Source organism: Elephas maximus, chromosome 10, assembly GCF_024166365.1.
Source record: "Elephas maximus indicus isolate mEleMax1 chromosome 10, mEleMax1 primary haplotype, whole genome shotgun sequence".
Taxonomy (NCBI): Eukaryota; Metazoa; Chordata; class Mammalia; order Proboscidea; family Elephantidae; genus Elephas; species Elephas maximus.
The window spans coordinates 64,743,417-64,765,777 of NC_064828.1; the positions used below are offsets into that span (position 1 = coordinate 64,743,417).

General features: G+C 36.3%; 1 protein-coding gene across 3 annotated transcripts in view; it reads right to left on the bottom strand.

Annotated features, from left to right (window-relative positions):
* The window catches only part of TXNDC16 (thioredoxin domain containing 16), a 130,828-nt gene that overhangs the window by 35,956 nt on the left and 72,511 nt on the right, over positions 1-22,361 (bottom strand). For all 3 annotated transcript variants that reach the window (XM_049897806.1, XM_049897804.1, XM_049897805.1), the window contains 7 exons: positions 21,600-21,766; positions 21,148-21,208; positions 19,484-19,607; positions 11,452-11,595; positions 10,289-10,348; positions 6,310-6,478; positions 5,849-5,985 (listed from right to left, as the gene is read on the bottom strand). In XM_049897806.1, the coding sequence (XP_049753763.1) occupies positions 5,849-5,985; positions 6,310-6,478; positions 10,289-10,348; positions 11,452-11,595; positions 19,484-19,607; positions 21,148-21,208; positions 21,600-21,766 (862 nt within the window). The remainder of the gene's footprint in view (positions 1-5,848; positions 5,986-6,309; positions 6,479-10,288; positions 10,349-11,451; positions 11,596-19,483; positions 19,608-21,147; positions 21,209-21,599; positions 21,767-22,361) is intronic.

Below are 22,361 nucleotides of genomic sequence, written 5' to 3' on the forward strand. Positions count from 1 at the left end.
TCACCACTCTGATTCGACATCGTGCTGGAATTTCTAGCTAGATCAGCAAGGTAAGAAAAAGAAATAAAGGGCATCCAAATTAGTAAGGAAGAAGTAAAACTGTCCCTATTCACAGATGATACGATCTTATACACAGAAAACCCCAAAGAATCCACAAGAAAGCTACTGGAACTAACAGAAGATTTCAGCAAAGTATTAGGATACAAGACTAACATACAAAAATCAGTTGGATTCTTCTACACCAACAAAAAGAGCTTTGAAAAAGGAATCAGCAAATCGAGACCATTTAGAATAACCCCCAAGAAGATAAAATACTTAGGAGTAAATCTAACCAGGGATATAAAGACCTATACAAAGAAAACTACAAAACACTACTACAAGAAACCAAAAGAGACCTACATAAGAGGAAAAACATACCATGCTCATAGACAGAAAGACTCAACATTGTGAAAATGTCAGTGCTACCCAAAGTGATCTACAGATACAATATAATCCCAATCCAAGTTCCAACAGTATTCTTCTTTAAAGATATGGAGAAACAAATCACCAACTTTATATGGAAAGGGAAGAGGCCCTAGATAAGCATATTATTACTGAAGAAGAACAAAGTGGGAGGTCTCACATTATCTCACATATTTTAGAACCTATTATACAGATGCAGCACTCAAAACAACCAGGGACTGGTACAATAGAGAACCCAGATGTAAATCCATCCATCTATGAGCAGCTGATATTTGACAAAGGCCTAAAGTCCACTAAATGCGGAAAAGTCAGTCTAACAAATGGTGCAGACATAACTGGATGTCCATCTGTAAAAAAATGAAAGAAGATCCATACCTCACATCATACACAAAAACTAACTCAAAATGGATCAAAGACTTGAATATAAAACTTAAAACAATAAACACCTTGGAAGAAAAAATAGGGACAACACTAGGGGCCCTAATACACGACATAAATAATACTAACATAACTAGCAATATACAAACATCAGAGGAGAAACTAGATAGCTGGGAGCTCCTAAAAATTAAACACTTATGCTCATCAAAAGACTTCACTAAAAGAGTAAAAAGAGAAGCTACAGGCTGGAAAAAAAAAAATGGCTACAACATATCCAAAAGGGTCTAATCTCTAATATCTACAAAATACTTCAACACCTCAACAACAAAAAGATAAATAATCAAATTAAAAATAGACAAAGGATATGAACAGACACTTCACCCAAAAAGACATTTAGGTGGCTAATGGACATAAAAAGAAATGCTCACAACCATTAGCCATTAGAGAAACTACAGTTCAAAACTACAATCAGATACCATCTCATCCAAACAATACTGGCACGAATCAAAAAAACATATAACAAATGTTGGAGAGGTTGCAGGGAGATTGGAACTCTTATGCACTACTGGTGGAAATGTAAAATGGTACAACCACTTTGGAAAACAACAAAAACTGAAGAAAAGGTTTACAGACAGAAAAACATTGCTGGATGGTTATGAGTGTGGTGAGGGAGGGGGAGGAGAAATCACAAACTAGGTAGTAGACAAGTGTCAATTTTGGTGAAGGGAAAGACAACACAATTGTAGGGGAAGTCAGCACAACCTGACTAAGGCAAAGACATAAGTTTTCTAGACAAATCCAAACAAAATGAGGGACCAAGTTGCTGGGGCTGAGGACTGCGGACTATGGTTTCAGGGGACATCTAGGTCAATTGGCATAACATAGTTCATAAAGAAAATGTTCTGCATCCTACTTTGGTGAGTAGCGTTCGGGGTCTTAAAAGCTTGTGATCGGCCATGTAAGATATATCTACTGGTCTTATCTCATCCAGAGCAAAGGAGAATGAAGAAAACCAAAGACACAAGAAAATATTAATCCAAAGGACTAATGGACCATATGAAACAGGGCCTCCACCAAACTGAGCCCACAAGAACCAGATGGTGCCTGGCTACCACCATTGACCGCTCTAACAGGGATCACAATAGGGTGTCCCAGACAGAGCCAGAGAAAAATGTAGAACAAAATTCAAATTCACAAGAAAAGACCAGACTTACTGGTCTGAAAGAGACTGGAGGAATCCCTCAGATTATAGCCCTAGGATACTCTGGTACCTCTGAACTGAAACCACTCCTGAAGCGCACTTTCCAGACAAAGATTAGACAGGTGTATAAAACAATAACACATGTGAGGAACACGCTTCTTAGTTCAATCAAATATACAAGACCAAATGGGCAACTCCTGCCCAAAAGCAAAATGAGAAGGCAGGAAGGGACAGGAAAACTGGACAAATGGACATGGGAAACATGGGGTGCAAAGAGGAGAACGCTGTAACATTGTGCGAATTGCAACCAATGTCAGAAAATAATGTGTATAAATTTTGAATGAGAAACTAACTTGAGCTGTAAACTTTCACCTAAACCACAGTTCAAAAAAAAAAGCACCACCACTTTGAACGACTGTAGTTGTTCTTAGGTGCCGTTGAGTCGGTTCTGACTCATAATGACCCTATGCACAACAGAACGAAACACTGCCCACTCCTGAGCCATCCTTACAATTGTTATTATGCTTGAGCTCACTGCTGCAGCCACTGTGTCAATCCACCTCCTTGAGGGTCTTCCTCTTTTCCACTGACCCTGTACTCTGCCAAGCATGATGTCCTTCTCCAGGGACTGATCCCTCCTCACAACATGTCCAAAGTATGTAAGATGCAGTCTCGCCATCCTTGCTTCTAAGGAGCGTTCTGGTTGTACTCCTTCTAAGACAGATTTGTTCATTCTTTGGCAGTCCATGGTATATTCAATGTTCTTCGCCAACACCACAATTCAAAGGCGTCAACTCTTCTTCGGTCTTCCTTATTCACTGCCCAGCTTTCACATGCATATGATGCGATTGAAAATACCATGGCTTAGGTCAGACACACCTTAGTCTTCAACGTGACATCTTTGCTCTTCAACACTTTAAAGAGGTTCTTTTGCAGCAGATTTACCCAATGCAATGTGTCTTTTGATTTCTTGACTGCTGCTTCCATGCCTGTTGATTGTGAATCCAAGTAAAATGAAATCCTTGACAACTTCAATCTTTTCCCTGTTTATCACGATGTTGGTCACTGGTCCAGCTGTGAGGATTTCTGTTTTCTTTATGTTGAGGTGCAATCCATACTGAAAGCTGTGGGCTTTCATCTTCATTAGTAAGTGCTTCAAGTCCTCTTCACTTTCAGCAAGGAAGGTTGTGTCACCCACATAACGCAGGTTGTTAATAAATCTTCCTCCAATCCAGATGCCCGTTCTTCTTCATATAGTCCAGCTTCTCAGATTATTTGCTCAGCATACAGACTGAATAGGCATGGTGAAAGAATACAACCCTGACACACACCTTTCCTGACTTTAAACCAATCTGTATCACCTTGTTCTGTCCAAACAACTGCCTCTTGATCTATGCAAAGGTTCCTCGTGAGCACAATTAAGTGTTCTGGAAGTCCCATTCTTCGCAATGTTATACATAATTTGTTATGATCCACACAGTTGAATACCTTTGCATAGTCAATAGAACACAGGTACACATCCTTCTGGTATTCCCTGTTTTAAGCCAGGATCCATCTGACATCAGCAATGCTATCCCTGGTTCCACGTCCTCTTCTGAAACCGGCCTGAATTTCTGGCACTTTCCTGTCAATATACTGCTGCAGCCATTTTTGGACGATCTTCAGCAAAATTTTCCTTGTGTGGGATATTAATGATATTGTTCTATAATTTCCACATTCACTTGGATCACCTGTCTTGGGAATAGGTATAAATATGGATCTCTCCCAGTCAGCTGGCCAGGAAGCTGTCTTCCGTATTTCTTGGCGTAGACGAGTGAGCACCTCCAGTGCTGCCTGTGTTTGTTGAAACATCTCAACTGATATTCCATCAATTCCTGGAGCCTTGTTTCTCACCAATGCCTTCAGAGCATCTTGGACTTCTTCCTTCAGTACCATCAGTTCCTGATCATACGCTACTTCTTGAAATGGCTGAAAATCCACTAATTTTTTTTTCATATAATGACTCTGTATATTCCTTCCATCTTCTTTTGATGCTTCCTGTGTCGTTTCATATTTTCCCCCATAAAAAACCTCAGTATTGCAACTCGAGGCTTGAACTTTTTCATCAGTTCTTTCAGCTTGAGAAACGCGAAGTGTGTTCTTCCCTTTCCATTTTCATCTCCAGCTCTTTGCACATGTCATTATAATACTTTACTTTGTCTTCAAGAGACGCCCTTTGAAATCTTCTGTTCAGTTCTTTTACTTCATCAATTCTTCCTTTTGCTTTAGCTGCTCAACGCTCAAGAGCAAGTTTCAGAGTCTCCTCTGACATCCATCTTGGTCTTTTCTTTCTTTCCTGTCTTCTCAATGACTTCTTGCTTTCTTCATATATGATGTCCTTGATGTCATTCCACAACTCGTCTGGTCTTCAGTCACTAGTGTTCAATGCGTCAAATCTATTCTTGAGATGGTCTCTAAATTCAGGTGGGATGTACTCAAGGTCATATTTTGGCTCTCGTGGACTTGCTCTGATTTTCTTCAGTTTCAGCTTGCACTTGCATATGAGCAATTGATGGTCTGTTCCACAGTCGGCCCCTGGCCTTGCTCTGACTGATGATATTGAGCTTTTCCATCGTCTCTTACCACAGATGTAGTCAATTTGATTTCTGTGTGTTCCATCTGGCGAGGTTCATGTGTATAGTCGCCGTTTATGTTGGTGAAAGAAGGTATTTGCAATGAAGTCGTTGGTCTTGCAAAATTCTATCATTTGATCTCCAGCATTGTTTCTAACACAAAGGCCATATTTTCCAACTACTGATCCTTCTTGTTTCCAACTTTCACATTAAAATCACCAGTAAGTATCAATGCATCTTGATTACCTGTTCAATGAATTTCAGACTGCAGCACCTGATAAAAATCTTCTATTTCTTCATCTTTGGCCCTAGTGGTTGGTGCGTAAATTTGAATAACAGTCGTATTAACTGGTCTTCCTTGTACACGTATGGATATTATCCTATCACTGACAGCATTGTACTTCAGGATAGATCTTGAAATGTTCTTTCTGACGATGAATGCAACACTGTTTCTCTTCAAGTTGTCATTCCCAGCATAGTAGACTATATGATTGTCCAATTCAAAATGGCCAATACCAGTCCATTTCGGCTCACTAATGCCTAGGATATCGATGTTTATGCGTTCCATTTCATTTTTGACAATTTCCAATATTCCTAGATTCATACTTCGTACATTCCAGGTTCCAATTATTAATGGATATTTACAGCTGTTTCTTCTCATTTTGAGTCGTGCCACATCAGCAAATGAAGGTCCTGAAAGCTGTACTCCATCCACGTCATTAAGGTCGACTCTACTTTGAGGAGGCAGCTCTCCCCCAGTCATCTTTTGAGTGCCTTCCAACCTGGGGGGCTCATCTTCTAGCACTATATCAGACAATGTTCCACCGCTCTTCATAAGGTTTTCACTGGCTAATGCTTTTCAGAAGTAGACTGCCGGGTTCTTCTTCCTAGTCTGTCTTAGTCTGGAAGCTCAGCTGAAACCTGTCCTCCATGGGTGACCCTGCCGGTATCTGAATACCGGTGGCATAGCTTCCAGCATCCCAGCAACAGGCAAGCCCCACAGTACGAAAAACTGACAGACACGTGGGGGTTGAATGATTATAGATTTTTATTTCTCTTTAAATTCTGTATTTTTAATATTATTTATAATTTGAATTCTCTATAATTTAAAAGGATATTCATTCTTTTTTTAAAACTAGGTAGCCATGGGTTTCTAACTACATATTGTATGATTTAAAAGCTCAACTCTTCTTACCTGTTGTCATGGTTGGGCTAAATATTCCCAGAACTGACACACTAGAATAAGAGAGCAGGTCTTCAAATAATTTCCCACTTAAATATTCTTCTGCTTCTTGAACAGATGTTATGTTCACTGGACATGAAATCCTGTTGCTGAATGAATACATGACTACATTCAAAATTAAATTTTAGAGACATGTTTACTGAACTTAGCAAACAATATATAAACAAGATAAACGACTGACAAAATAAAGACAAATACTATTATTAAAGAAAAATTGCCTTCATTAAACAAAATTATTACTATCTTCCAAAAAAAAATGATGAAATGTGGATAGGCTCTCTTCATCTATCTTCATTCTATCTCAATTCTAGTATCCCCCTTAACCCATTCAAAGTATGCCAACAAATCACAGGAATTAAAAGTTTTATAAACCTAAAATTTTTAAAAATCCTCTAGTGAAGTTGAATACTTACAGATGAATAAATTTTAGGAGATCTTCAGTTCCTAGCATACCAGCATAAGACACTGGGTTCTCACCTTTCTTGTACATCTTTACAAAAGGAAATTCAGTAACGTTTTGCTTAGTACATAAGTCAGACCAATCTCCACAGTTTACTCTAGAAAGCAGCATAGTGGATGTGCCTAAATGAAAGGAAAACATACCCTTTATAGATATTAATGTATAAAATTCCTATATTTACAATTTAAGTCTTCCCTATACTTTTCTTCATAACACAATAATAATCAGAAAAAAATAATGAATATATTCTTCTGTATAATATTATAATCTTAATTTAAAGGAATGAGCAAATATCAAATATCCCTGAAATAAATTTCCTTATAGAATTATTACATCTTTTAATTAATTTCAATTAAATTCTACAACTATTTGTAAGCACCATGTGCTACCTGCTGAATCAGAAAAAGCAACTAGGATATTTGTGATATAATCCTCCTCTAATACCAAGCCCTCTGAAACATATAATGAATTCAGTTAGAAACTACTGTAGCTCCCTGATAGAGCTACTATGAACTCCTAAAACTGTCAAAAACCAAAGGTATCAAGCAAATGAAGCTTGTAACTGCATTTTTTATTTATATCCAGAAATAATTTTTTCTAATGCAAAAGACTGCAGCACTGAACATTTATATTTTTTTAAAAAGGGAATCTAATCTCTATATTACTACATATATTACAGGAATTGGACTTTCCCGTTTCTGAGTTTATGAATGCCTAAATATTATAATTTTTCAGAAAACACATAGTGGAATCACAAACAGAAAGTCCTACTTGTTCTATAATAAAATATGTAAAGTTCTGGGTAAATCATTGGGTAGAGAAAGATCAAAAACCAAATAGAATAAGCACCACACAGCTCGGCTACTCAAAGGAAGGAATAAATTACAGTAAAAAATAATCTTTAATATTACATTAGATCAAAGAAGGCATCTTTGTATGTCAATTTAGGATAAAGCCTAAATGTAACTTAACCATATGAATTATAATTGTGAAATGTAGTATTTTAATATTTTATCACTAGAAGATTTTAATACTGAAATCCATTTTTATATTTTAAAATATTCTAGATTATATCTCATGGATGTAATAACTTTTCACTTTAGATTTAATGTTAACTATGTCTGATAATAGATAATAGAGGTAGGGTATAAAAAAATTACTATTGCATCTCTAGTGCCTAGCCCAACGTCTGTTAAACAGTATGTACCCAATTAAAATGTGCAGAATGTATATTGACATTTCTTCATAAACACATCTTAAAATTTTACACTAAGGTACGTTAATACCCGAGTATTATATGAGTGTTTTTATAAATGAAGAGAAATTCTTATTTCACTCCAAAATCAGATCTGCTACATGGCGTCTCTACTATGTTCTCTTATCCTTTAATCATTTAGTGAATAAATACTCTATGAGTCGGAATCGACTCGATGGCAGTGGGTTTTAATGGGTTTTACCATATTATATACTGCCAAACAAGTATGGACTCTTGTGCTATTACAGATATAGTTCTTTTCCTTCAGTAGAACCCTCACATGTCTTCTGCTGCTAAAAATGTTTATTATTATTTCTTTGTCCCTACAACCCAAGTTGAAAACTTTGATGCTATCTTTAAAACTGGAAATAGAACAGTAAAACATGTCATTAAATGTTATAAGGCTACTTAAACTGAAGTTAACGATTTAAAATTTTTATTTTGTTTCCTGTATAATAATTTCAGTATTTAATCATGTTTCAGTATAAAAAGCTAATAGTCTAAGGCTGCTATAGCATTATATCCCATACACTTTACCACTGGAGTAATGTAAAATAGGGTTCCTCATGTAAAGGGGAAAAAATAGATTATCTTAGATACAGACAATATGTAAGTATAAAAACCTGACATTTGCTGCCACCTTGTGACTGAGTAAATATTCATCATCATCCTGGACTAAGATAAAAAAATGGCTTTTTCTGAAGAAATCAAACATGAAAGACAGATTACAGGCCTAACTGTCCAAAACATTAGAATATTTTCCTAATTTACAAAGTTATAGAATAGGCTTCAACACATACACAAAACACTATAGTTACCTATAGTAAGCACTTTTACACTAAACTCCCTGAACTTCCAAAATAGTCCATTTATCTGGTATCTAATTATTGAAAGGATTGTTATTCATACGAAATAGACCAAATGAAAAGGAAAGCAAGTCCTGGCTTGGTTATCTGCTTTTTTTTTTAAATTGTACAAACACATACAACTCAGAGCCTTTGCACTGAGAAGGCAGACAGTCTCTCTGTTTGGCCATTAATACAGAATAAAATAAGGGAATCTTTTTCTATACTTATCCAGTGTCAAACCAAATAAATGAGAGTGGGGAGAAAAGAATTAATTCTATTATTCAAGGACATTATCCAATTACTATTTCATTATAGTTCATATTTTCCCCTCCTTTCCTTTCTTCCACTTATTTGCCAGTAAAGCTGGAGAACCCAAAAAAGAAGAAACTTAAATCTGTCCATAGCTTGCAATTATAAAGGACAGTCTGAAAGAGAGTAACAAATTGCTTTAAATGAAAAAAAAAAAAAAAGATTCAGGATCATAGTATCTACTGACTTAATCATCCCTCCATTCATTAATGAAATAATGAAAAGTTAGATCAAATGTGATCGGGTAACAAATGAAAGAGAAATCGTTCATAAAATCAATTTTAGAATCTCTGATGTTTTAATTAGTATAAAACACTGGCTTGTTAGAATCAATTTCTTGAGTTCACAAAAAGTGCCTAATGCATAAATAAGATGTACACCAAAAATTAGTTCTTTAAAACCAGTACTGATTTTCAATTAGAAAAAACAAAAATCATTATACTCCACTATATTAGTTTATTTATTCAACAATTACTAAAAAGTTCATATTCTGAAACATAAGGCAGTATGCTAAGTCTAGTGAGCTAGGTATAAGACACACTACCTGCCCATAAAGAACTTAAAAAATGACGAAAAAGCCTGTAAACAAGTGCCCAAAAAAGGGAAATGGTAGATATATTCCTAGGGTAGCCAAGAATAAGCCTATTTAACCATAAAAGCTTCTAGTTACAAGAAAAACAGAATAGGAGAAAAATCATGTAACAGATACCAAGCATAATACATTCTGTCTTACTCACATCATTACAAAATATTATACACATCTTATCCACCATATCACTCTCTTATTACTAGGCCTCCCTACTTTTGTTACATCTTTGCTAGGATGGTGGCAGAGACATTTTAAGTTAAAGTCCATTCCTTGAATTCTTTTTTTGGCTGCTGCTGGATCAAGTTTCATAAAATAATTAAAACAAAAAGATCCTGACTCACTGAGAAATATTCTAATCTACCCAGTCAAAAAAAAATCCCTGTGCCGTCGAGTCGATTCCTACTCATAGCGACCCTATAGAACAGAGTAGAACTGCCCCATAGAGTTTCCAAGGAGCGCCTGGCAGATTTAAACTGCTGACCCTTGGGTTAGCAGCCGTAGCACTTAACCACTGTGCCATCTATGAGGAGCGAATTATATAGGTTCAAGAAACTGGGATCTTGGATCTTTCATTAGACTATGAGTGCTGTAGGAGACTGGGTCTTATCTATCTTCTTATCTCCAGCAGCTTAATAGTAACTGGCACAGAACAGTCACTCAGTAAATGTTTGCCAAATGAATGGATTCAGCCAAAAAGGCTATTTATTGGATTGACTGTATACATACTACATGGACTCTCTATTTTCTACTATAGTCAATTCCATGAAGACAATTAAACGCTTTTGAGTATTTCTGAGACTCTTAGTTCATTAAATTAACGTTGGAGACACAATCATAGTCACCTGAAATTTTATGGGGATTTCTAGATCATTAGCATTACAGTGTTTTAGAAACAGCTATAGCTTCAGGAAAATAATTATGTACACAATACCTTTCAATTTAATCGCCACATCAATATATGATTGCAGAAATGCCATGGATACTGCTTCCCCTATATGAAAACAAAAAAATTCAAACATGTATCTCTAAAGCGTCTATACTTATACCTATAATAAACATATAAATTTATGAGGTTTTCCAAAATTGTTACCTCTTAAAAAGAAATACTCTAGCATATTGCATTCAACATTTGTCAAAAAACTTAGAGGGTTTCATATGAAACTAATTTTCTGCATTCATCCTGTAAAAAGTATAGCTGAATGACATTTATCTGAAGATAAAAGAAATATGTTATTCTTGTTGTTAGCTGTCATTGGAGCCCTGGTGGTGCAATAGTTAAGAGCTACGGCTGCTAACCAAAAGGCTGGCAGTTAAATCCACCAGCTGGTCCTTGGAAACCCTATGGGGCAGTTTTACTCTCTCTTATAGGGTCACTGTGTGTCCGAATCAACTCGGCAGCAGTAGGTTTGGTTGTTAGCTGCCTTTGAGCTGGTCCCTGACTCATGGTGACCCTGTAAACAACAAAATGAAACACTGTCCAGTCCTAAACCATCCTCATGATTGGCTGCAAATCAAGTAAGTATGTTTGCAACACGACATGGGAAAACCATAGGGTTTTCACTGGCTGATTTTTGGAAATAGATTGCCAGGTCTTTCTTCCTAGTCCACCTTAGTCTACAAGCTCCACTAAAACCTGTCAGCATCACAGCAAGCTGCAAGCCACCACTGACTGACACGTGGTGGCTGCACATGAGGTGCACTGCCCCAGAATTGAGCCAGATTCTCCCACATGGAAGTTGAGAATTCTACCACTGAACCATCAGTGCCTCACAAAAATCAATATACTTCCTATAAAGCTACGAGAACTATTAGAATATTAAAATCATTAGATTGAATCACAGTAAGTTTTCAAAATTACTAGCTAAACATCTAGTTAATCATTAACCTTCAATTTGTAAATCAGATATAATCTGTTTTACAATACCCAATCAGTTATAAGCCAATGCTTCAACTTGTGCAGTCTACCTGGGACATATGAAAGCTGTCATTTTAGAACATGAACACGCAATATTCAGTATGCAAAAATAAAACCTGTCTACTTTAAATGCTCCAGTATGTTAATACAGATAGTCTCCTCTAAATGATCATACTCACAACCAGCATAGAAGAGCACTATGCTGTCAGAAGCCATTACTGTAGTGTTAAATGTCTCTTCTGTTAGTTCCACTGTGAGTTCCAAAGGTAACTGCCTCTTCCTATCTCTATAAACAGTTTCAGCCACTTCATCATCTTGAGTATCTAAAATGTTTGAAAAGAAATTAAATATAATAAAAGTGTAATTCAAAATATTTACACTTCTCTCATAGGCAAGCATATGACAATTTGGTACTTTATAAAGGCTTTTGAATTCACAGTATCCTAACAGTTAAAATGTACGATATTTAGAAAACTTTCCAGTTGCTTGGGTTCCTATCTTAAATGAAGATTTGTTTCTGACCCAGAAATTGTACAGTGTTAATCATAATCAATTCCAGAAACAATTATTTACATTTGTTCTATAAATATGAATAGTACTATTTTGTTTCTAATAAATACATTAATTTACAGTCCAAAAAGGTTTTACTGTACATATTTGAAGGTGTTTATTTAGCCTCTACTACATGTAGGCACTGTGCTAGGCACTAGGGAAAGTAGCAAACAAAGTCCCTGACCACATGGGGCTTCTACCTATGGAAAAAAAAAATCAGAAAATAAACTAATCACTGAATAAATACATAATTACAAATTTTGTCAGCTTATGTAAAAAGAGCTTTCATACACATGTTGTTGTGTGCTCTCGAGGCGATTCCAACTCATAGTGACCTTATAGGACAGAGGAGAACTGCCCCATAGGGTTTCCAAGGCTATAATCTTCACAAAAGTAGACTGCTACGTCTTTCTACTGCTTAGCTGCTGGTTGGTTCAAACTGCCAACCTTTCAGTTAGCAGCCAAGTGCTTAACCACCGAGCCGCCAATCACATACATAGAATCATATACTGTATATATAATTGCCATCCATCACGTTTTAAGTTGGCAAATATTCTGCTGGAGGTTGGTATAGATTGTGTGGGGACAGAGAAGGAACATCTAACTTGAGTAAAGAGACAATAAATGCTTCCCAGAGGAGCTGACATGAACTGAACATGAAAACATAGCTAGGCAGGGAAGGGTGGAAGTGGAAGCATACACAGCAAAGTGAACCATGTATACAAACGCACAGTGGCATGAAAGAGCATGATGTAACTGGAAATTTGAACACTGACTGGATATGTGATGACATGAAGGAATTATTGTTAATTTTTTTAGGTGTGATAGTAGTATCAATTATGTTAATTTTCAAAAGGAGCATCCTTACATTTCTGAAATACATAGTAATATATTTATGGATGAAATTATGTTTGGGGTTCACTAAAAAACAGCACAAGATGGGGAGTGTATGGGGCAGATTAGGCATGGGTTAATGGGGACTGGGGCCAGGTAATAGGTACAAGGAGTTATTCTATTAGCCCGCCAGCTTTATGGTATGTTCAAAATCCTCTAATAACATGTTAGGAAGGGAAGGGGGGAAGGAGGATGCATTCAAAGAAATGAAGTATAATTTTCCATATAAATTCTAATACTATAAAAGAGAATACTAGATCTGCATTTCAGTACCATCTAGGCCATTTTCTAGCTGTATGACTCTAGTCACAAAACTCTAGAGGCCTCAATGTTCAAATCTGTGAAGCATAAGAGTTACACTATTAAACTTACAAGTCTTTTTAAACCTGACATTTCATAACACTAAAAAGTTATGCCCTCAATACCAAAATTAGTAAAGGCCTATCTTCTGACTATCCTTTTTTCATTTCGTGGCCAGTCCTTTCTTATTTCTCAATTCATCCCTTCTTTTCTCTTATCTTGCTCCAACACTTTCTATACTCTCTCTCAATAAGCTACCCTCACTGGCAAATTTACTCACCAATGCTACCTTTTCATCTACTCATCAACACATACACATTCTCTCTCTTTTTGGCCTTAAGTGCTTCTTTCTTTCCTTTTCTTTTTTAATGTTGTCTTTTTGCAGAACACAGACCTTTGCATTCTGACTCATCTGTGCCTATTTCTTTTGGTGGACTTTTTTCCCTACGTTCTACTCTTACATGGCAAAAAAAACTCTTTCCTAACCTTCTTCTATTTTTCCTATATGAGTAGGAATGAGACAAAGGAGAACAAGATATATATACAGGCCAGTATATTAAAGGCCAGTATGAACTACAGATGCAGGAAGTTCAATCAAAAAAACGTAAAAGGCAAAGCTGCAAAAGAAATACTAGAACTATGCTCAGAAGACAGGTAGACAGAAGAAAGAAAAAGTGGCACCAGAGGCTCCGCCATAAGCCAACTGTGTGATCTTGGGAAGATCACTTAACTCTGCTGAAACACATACTCTTTCATCTATAAAATGAGAGTAACATCTACTAAAGCAAAGGGTAAAAATCAAAGTAAGTAGTGTATGGGAAAACTACAGGATACTGCATAAACGTAAGAAATAAGAAACAAATTGTTATTGTATTGTTGTTAGGTGACATCAGTTCAGTTCCAACTCACAGCAATCCTATGTACAACAGAAGGAAACGCTGCCTGGTCCTGCGCTATCATCACAATCATTGCTATGCTTGAGCCCATGTTGCAGCCACTTTGTCCATTCATCTCATTGAGGGTCTTCCTTATTTTTGTTGACCCTCACTTTACCAAGCATGATGTCCTTCTCTAGGGACTGGTCCCTCCTGATAACATGTTCAAAGTAGGTGAGATGAAATTTTGCCAGTCCCACTTCTCAACAGTATTCTGGTTGTACTTCTTCTAAGACAGATCTGTTTGTTCTTCCGGCAGCCTATGGTATTATTTTTCACCAACACTATAATTCAAAGACATCAATTTTTCTTAGGTTTTCCTCATTCATTATTCCGCTTTCGCATGCATATGAGGTGAACAACAGCACCGTGGCATGGGTCAGGTGCACCTTAGCCCTCAAGGTGACATCTTTGTTTTTCAACACTTTAAAGAGGTATTTTGCAGCAGAGGCGCCCAGTGCCGTTTTATTTTTTGACTGCTGCTTCCATGGACGCTGACTGTGGATCCAGGTAAAATGAAATTCTTGACAACTTCCAAACTTTCACCATTTATCATGATGCTGCTTATTGGCCCAGTTGTGAGGATTTTTGCTTTCTTTGAGATATAATCCATACGGAAGGCTATAGTCTTTGATCTTCATCAGTATTTCAAGTTCTCTTGCTTTCAGCAAGCAAGGTAGTACCATCTGCATATCACAGGTTGTTAATAAGTCTTCGTCTAATCTTTTTTTTTATTGTGCTTTAAGTGAAAGTTTACAAATCAAGTCAGTCTCTCATACAAAAATTTATATACAACTTGCTATATACCCCTATTTGCTCTCCCCCTAACGAGAGCACACTCCTCTCTACCCTGTATTTCTGTGTCCACTCAGCCAGCTTCTAACCACCTCTGCCTTCTCACCTTGCCTCCAGACAGGAGCTGCCCACATAGTCTCATGTGTCTACTTGGGCCAAGAAGCTCATTCCTCACCAGTATCATTTTCTATTTAATAGTCCAGTCCAATTCCTGTCTGAAGAGTTGACTTTGGGAATGGTTCCAGTCTTGGGCTAACAGAAGGTCTGGGGACCATGACCTTTGGGGTCCTTCTAGTCTAAGTCAGACCATTAAGTCTGGTCTTTTTACGAGAATTGGAGGTCTGTATCCCACTAATCTCCTGTTCCATCAGGGGTTCTCTGTTGTGTTCCCTGTCAGGGCAGTTATCAGTTGTAGCCAGGCACCATCTAGTTCTTCTGGTCTCAGGCTGATATAGTCTATGACTTATGTGGCCCTTTCTGTCTCTTGGGCTCATAATTACCTTGTGTCATTGGTGTTCTTCATTTTCCTTTGCCCCAGGTGGGTTGAGACCAATTGATGCAACTTTTAGATGGCCGCTTGCTAGCGTTTAAGACCCCAGATGCCACTCACCAAAGCAGGACACAGAACATTTCCTTAATAGATTTTATTATGCCAGTTGACTTAGATGTCCCCTGAAACCACGATCCCCAAACCCCCGCTCCTGCTACTCCAGCCTTCGAAGCATTCAGTTTATTCAGGAAACTGCTTTTGGTTTAGTCCAGTTGTTCTGACCTCTCCTGTCTTGTGTGTTGTCTACCATCTAATTAGTGAATATCCCCTCCCACCCTCCCCATTCTTATAATCATCAAAGAATATTTTCTTCTCTGTTTAAACTATTTCTTGAGCTCTTATAATACTGGTCTCATATAGTATCTGTCCTTTTGCAACTGACTAATTTCACTCAGCATAATGCCTTCCAGATTCCTCCACATTATGAAATGTTTCACAAATTCATCATTGTTTTTTATTGATGCGTACTATTCCATTGTGTGACTATACCATAATTTATTTATCCTTTCATCCGTTCATGGGCACCTTGGTCGCTTCCACCTTTTTGCGATTGTAAATAGAGCTGCAATGAACATGGGTATGCATATATCTGTTCATGTAAAGGATCTTAATTCTCTAGGATATATTCCAAGGAGTGGGACTGCTGGATCGTATGGTAGTTCTATTTCTAGTTTTTGAAGGAAGCGTCTAATGGATTTCCAAAGTGGTTGTACCATTTTATATTTCCACCAGCAGTGTAGAAGTGTTCCAGTCTCTCCGTAACCTCTCCAACATTTATTATTTTGTGTTTTTTGGATTAATGCCAGCCTTGTTGGAGTGAGATGGAATCACATTGTAGTTTTGATTTGCATTTCTCTAATGGCTAATGAGTGTGAGCACTTCCTCATGTATCTGTTAGCTACCTGAATGTCTTCTTTAGTGAAGTACCTGTTCATATCCTTTGCCCATTTTTTAATTGGGTTATTTGTCTTTTTGTAGTTGAGTTTTTGCAGTATGATGTAGATTCTAAAGATCAGATGCTGATCAGAAATGTCATAGCTAAAAACCTTTTCCCAGTCTGTAGGCAATCTTTTTACTCTTTTGGTGAAATCTTTGGATGAGCATAGGTGTTTGATTTCTTCCTCCAATCTTGATGCCCTGTTCTTCTTCATGTAGTACAGCCTCTCGGATTATTTGCCCAGCATACAGATTGAATAAGTATGGTGACAGGATATAACCTTGACACACACCTTTCCTGATTTTAAACCACTTAGTATCCTCCTGTTCTGTTCGAAGGACTGCCTCTTGGTCTATGTACAGGTTCCACATAAGCACAATCATGTGTTCTGAAATTCCCATTCTTCCCAATGTTATCCATAATTCACACAGTCAACTGCCTTTGCGTAGTCAATAAAACACAGGTAAACATCTCTCTGATATTCCTTGCTTTCAGGAAAGATCCATCTGACATCAACAATGATATCCTTCATTCCACACCCTCTTCTGAATTTGGCTTGAACTTCTCGTAGTTCTCTTCTGTGACTGTTTTGAATTATCTTCAGCAAAATTTTACTTACATGTGATATTAATGATACTGTTCAACAATTTTCACATTCTGTTCATCACTTTTCTTTGGAATGGGCACAAATATGGACCTCTTCCAACCAGTTGGCCAGGTGGCTGTCTTCCAAATTTCTTGGCATAGATGAGTAAGTGCTTCCAGCATTGCATCCCATTGTTGAAACATCTCAGTTGGTATTCCATCAATTCCTGGAGTAGCCAATTTACCAGTGCCTATGATGCTTAGATTTCTTCCTTCAGTACCATTGGTTCTTGATCATATGCTACCATCCAAAATGGCTGAATGTCAACCAATTCTTTTTGGTACAGGAGACTCTGAATTCCTTCCATCTTCTTTGATACTTACTGTGTTGTTCAATATTTTGCCCATATACTCCTTCAATATCGCAACTCAAGGCTTGAACTTTTTGTTTAGTTCTTCCAGCTTGAGAAATGCCAAGTATGTTCTTCTCTTTTGGTTTTCTAACTCCAGGTCTTGGCACATTTCATTATAATACTTTACTTTGTCTTCTCAAGCAGCCCTTTGAAATCTTCTGTTCAGCTCTTTTATTTCATCATTTCTTCCATTCAGCTTAGCTAATCTACATTCAACAGCAAGTTTCAGACTCTCTTCTGACATCCATTGTGGTCTTTCTGCCCTGTCTTTTTAATAACCTTTTGCTTTCTTCATGAACCACCATTCATCTGTCAGTCTGTCATACTGTGGTGGCTTGTGTGTTGCTGTGACGTTGGAAGATATGAAACCAGTATTTCGAATATCATCAAGGTCATCCATGGTAGACAGGTTCCAGTGGAGCTTCCAGACCAAGACAGACTAGGAAGAAGGACCTGGCAATCTACTTCTAAAGAAACTGACTAGTGAAAACCTTATGAATAGCAGTGGAACACTGATATAGCACCAGAAGATGAGCCCTTCAGGTTGGAAGGCACTCAAAACATGACTGGGGAAGAGCTGCCTCCTCAAAGTAGAGTTAACCTTAATGACATGGATGGAGTAAAGCTTTCTGGACCTTCATTTGCTGTGTGATACAGCCCAAAATAAGAAGAAACAGCTGCAAATATCCATTAGTAATTGAAACGTGTAATGTATGAAGTATGAATCTAGGAATATTGTAGGTTGTCAAAATGAAATGGAATGCCTGAAGATCGATATCCTAGGCATTACTGAGCTGAAATGGGCTGGTATTGGCCATTGTGAATCAGAAAATCATATGGTCTACTATGCCAGGAATGACAATTGAAGAGGAACGGTATCACGTTCATTCCTAAAAAGAACATTTCAAGATCTATCCTGAAGTACAACGCCACCAGTGATCATATGCTTACATGGAAGGTCAGTTAATATGACTATTATTTAAATTTATGCACCAACCACTAAGGCCAAAGATGAAGAAATTGAAGATTTTTACCAATTTCTGCAGTCTGAAATTGATCAAACATGAAATCAAGATGCATTGATAATTACTGGTGATTGGAATGCAAAAGCTGGAAACAAAAAAGGTGTTCAGTAGTTACAGAATATGGCTTCAGTGACAGAAACAATACCAGAGATCACATGATAGAATTTTGCAAGACCAATAACCTATTAATTGGAAATCTCTTTTCAACAACATAAATCATAACTATACATGTAGACCTCGCCTAATGGAATACACAGGAATCAAATTGACTACATCTGTGGAAAGAGATGATGGAGAAGCTCAATATCATCAATCAGAACAAGGCCAGGGGCCGACTGAGGAATAGACTATCAATTGCTCATATGCAAGTGCAAGTTGAGGCTGAAGAAAATTAAAACAAGTCCACAAGAGCCAAAGTACAACCTTAAGTATATCCCCCCTGGATTTAGAAACTATCTCAAGAATAGATTTGATGCAATAAACACTAATGATCAAAGACCAGACAAGTTGTGGAATGACATCAAGAACATCATACGTGAAGAAAGCAAAAGGACATTAAAAAAGAAAGAAAATAATAAACAAATACCAAAAAAGCCAAACTCATTGGCTTCGAGTCAATTCCGACTCGGAGTGACCCTACAGGACAGGGTAGAACTGCCTCATAGAGTTTCCAAGGAGTGCCTAGTGGATTCAAACTGCTGACCTTAGGGTTCGCAGCCATAGCTCCTAACCACTACACCACCAAGGTTTAAGAAACAGATAGCTATGTTAAAAAGAATTAAAGGTTACTGAAATTTACTTGCTATATTATTGTCTTTTTTTTTATTTTCAACTTTATTTACAACTACAAATACAATATTTATTATAACTGCATTTCCTAATAATGATAATAAAACTGAAACACCATGTTTTTGGTGGAGTTTCAAAAAATGCACTAGGCCAGCAGGACTGAAAGAAATGATTTGGAGGATAAAGACAGGGACGTGGTAGCGAGAAGCCTGACGTGTTAACAATGAACAATATCATAGTAAAGTAAAACATAGCCTCCTTCTATCTCTTTATCTAATCCATTTGACAGGATGTGATTCTAAAATCATTTAAGTTTCTTTTCCAAGTCTTGAATGTGAATACATTATATGAGAATGTTAATTCACTGAAAATGTCACTGACCCTATGCATGCTGGGCAGGAATGGGTAGTTGGGGGGAGATCACAAAACATATTACCCATATCTGGATCCTCTATGTCATAGTCTTCATCTTCTTGGATTTCCTCAGTGTGCACATTGTTTTCCACATGGGATACTATCAAATCAATATTATCTAACACCAAATATTCCACTGGCACTCCCTAGAAATACATTTATTTTAAAAACATAACTAAAATATACCAAAGCATTTTAATATAAAAATATAACTTGTTTAACACTAAAATGAAACTAAACCTTTGAACTTCAATTAAATTAAAAAAGAAAAAAAAAAAGGAAATGAACTCCACAATCAATACAAAAAGGAAAGCATCCAAAGCATGCTTTACATAAGTAGAGTTAGAGCATACTACTGAAAAAGACGGCAAAAAAAAGAAATTACAAGTCTCGCTTCTTGCCACAAGTGCATTATACAGAAGTCTATGAAACATTTCACATATAACAGCAAGTCCTACCTCAATATAAAATGGAAATATATGATTGCAAACATGGCCTCTCAAAATTGATTATCTTGGTATCTATAAAAATATCATTCAAAATAATACTTTATCTAAAATAATTCTACTCTAAAGTTCAACTGTCTTTAGCTATAAACATAAAACTACTATCTGCCCCTTAGCGATCTTAGGAATATCAAATTCTATTCCATTAAGATCAACACTATTCCATTAAGATTTTTTTTTACTAATATCCAACTATCATATAATTTTAAAAACTTGAAATTTTAGGCCACTAGTTTACTTTAGTAAGTTTATCCCTGACTATAACTATACATTAGAGTAAAGCTATAAAAGGGCCCCAGTGTGCGTTTATTCTCTGACATCACATTTTCACCTTTTTAATATTATATTCAAAGCAAGCAGTTTTTGACTCTTGCAGAAATACAACGAAGTTAAAAGACGGAGGAATCAAAAAACAATCAAACTGATTATGTTCCAAATATACATAGGAATTGTGGCAAACTTTTTTACTGGAGTATAACATTCACGCTGAAAAGAACACAAATTCTAAGTACATACTTACATAGGCTGATAGATTTTTACAAAGTGAATACACCTGTGTGACCACCACACAGCTTAAGATACAGAACATTACCAGCACCCCCAGAGGCTTTTTTCTTGTCCCTCTATGTCATCACATGCCCCAAAAGGTAATCACTATTCTGACTTCATCCCCATCTATAAATTTTGCCAGTTTTCGAATTTGTATAATGGAATTGTATAGTTTTTACTGTTATTTATTTACTTATTTTTGGTCAACACTGTGAGGTTATTATTTAAATCTTTTTCAATGCTATAGAGTAGTCATCATATTAAGTATAAACAACAACAACAAAAAAAACCAAGCCAGTTGCCATAAAGTTGATTCTAACTCTTGGCAACCCCATAAATTTCAGAGTAGAGCTGTGCTCCATAGGGTTTTCAATGGCTGCAAAAGCCAGAACCCATGTAAGGTGGAAACCTGTCAGAGAAAGAAAACTAAAATATTTCCTACTAAAATGAGCAACAGAAAAGTGTAAGGCTGCACCCTGTCAAAGGCAGATCACTCTCAAGACCTGGAAAAACAAGGCAGTCCCGTCAAGTTCCAGCTCTCACAGATTTCACTGCTTTTACTTTTCGGATCATATGTATTAACTTTCTTTAAATAAGCAGACACTGTAGACCAATAAGTAAAATGACTAACCTCTTCTGCTCTTTTAAAGACCACATTTGCATGCTGGGGAATGTTCACTTCCAAAGAGTCCCTTTTTCAAAATAGAAAGAAATGTTTTATGTTGCTACTCAGAATTATATTTATTCATGCCAATTAAGAATAGAATTATAAGTTCTTATATTAAACAGTGTTTGAGAAAAAAAACTACAATTTAGTGAGTGTGATAAATTTTACACATAAATATAGACCAGATATTCTAGTTTCCATTTTAATCTACCTTTTCTTTCAGCAAGGTTTAAAACTCTAAATTTTAATCAAGCTTATAATTAATGGACAAACGTTAGCACAGCAACTGGTTCTAACTATATTAGAATCTATTATAGATTTTAGCTTATTTACAAGTGAATAGATTGCCATATTAAAGAATATATATATATATATCAATATTTTGTTGATTAGAGTAATATTTGATTTTATAATACCTTAACAAGAGTAGAACTCCAGCTTTTCCCAGAAGACGCCAAGCAACCCATTCTGCAGTTCTTCTATCAGCTTCATATGTGACTTGTTGACTAACAATAAAAACTAGTGGTAAGCCTAGTTGGAGATGAGTAGTTGAAACTTGCTGAGGATCTTCAGCAACTTCAGTCTTCATTAAAAAAAAAAAACAGCAAAATGTCATAATTGACAATAATGCCCCAACATTTGGATTTAAACCCAGTTAATTCTTATTAATAAAGTTACAAGTTTAAAAAGTCTGTAAAATAAATCCAACATTAATAGAATTTGTCTCATAATTTCCTAATTTTAATGTTCCAAATGTACCTATACAGTTCAAACACTATAAAACTTAGAGGTTTTATAAGGAGTTAAACATAGAATTATAACTATAAGGAATATGTATATTATAAAAGAACAATAATTAAAATAGTATGGTACTGATAAAGAGATTTATCACTGAAATGGAGCAGATAACTAAGGAATAATATCTTACATACGTAAAAAATTTACCAGGTAATAAATGACACGTTACAAAACAATGAAAAACATCTGAGTTAAGACAGCAGAAGGAACATACACATTTAATTTCACTCCTTCCAGAAATCCCAAGAAAAAATACAGCAAAGGGATTTTTAAAAAGAGATAAACACACAAGTGTGTGAATAAAGGAAAAGAGACAAGGCAGGAAAATTTTGGAAGCTGGAGAACAGAATGATAACTGACATAGCAGATTCTACAAAGCA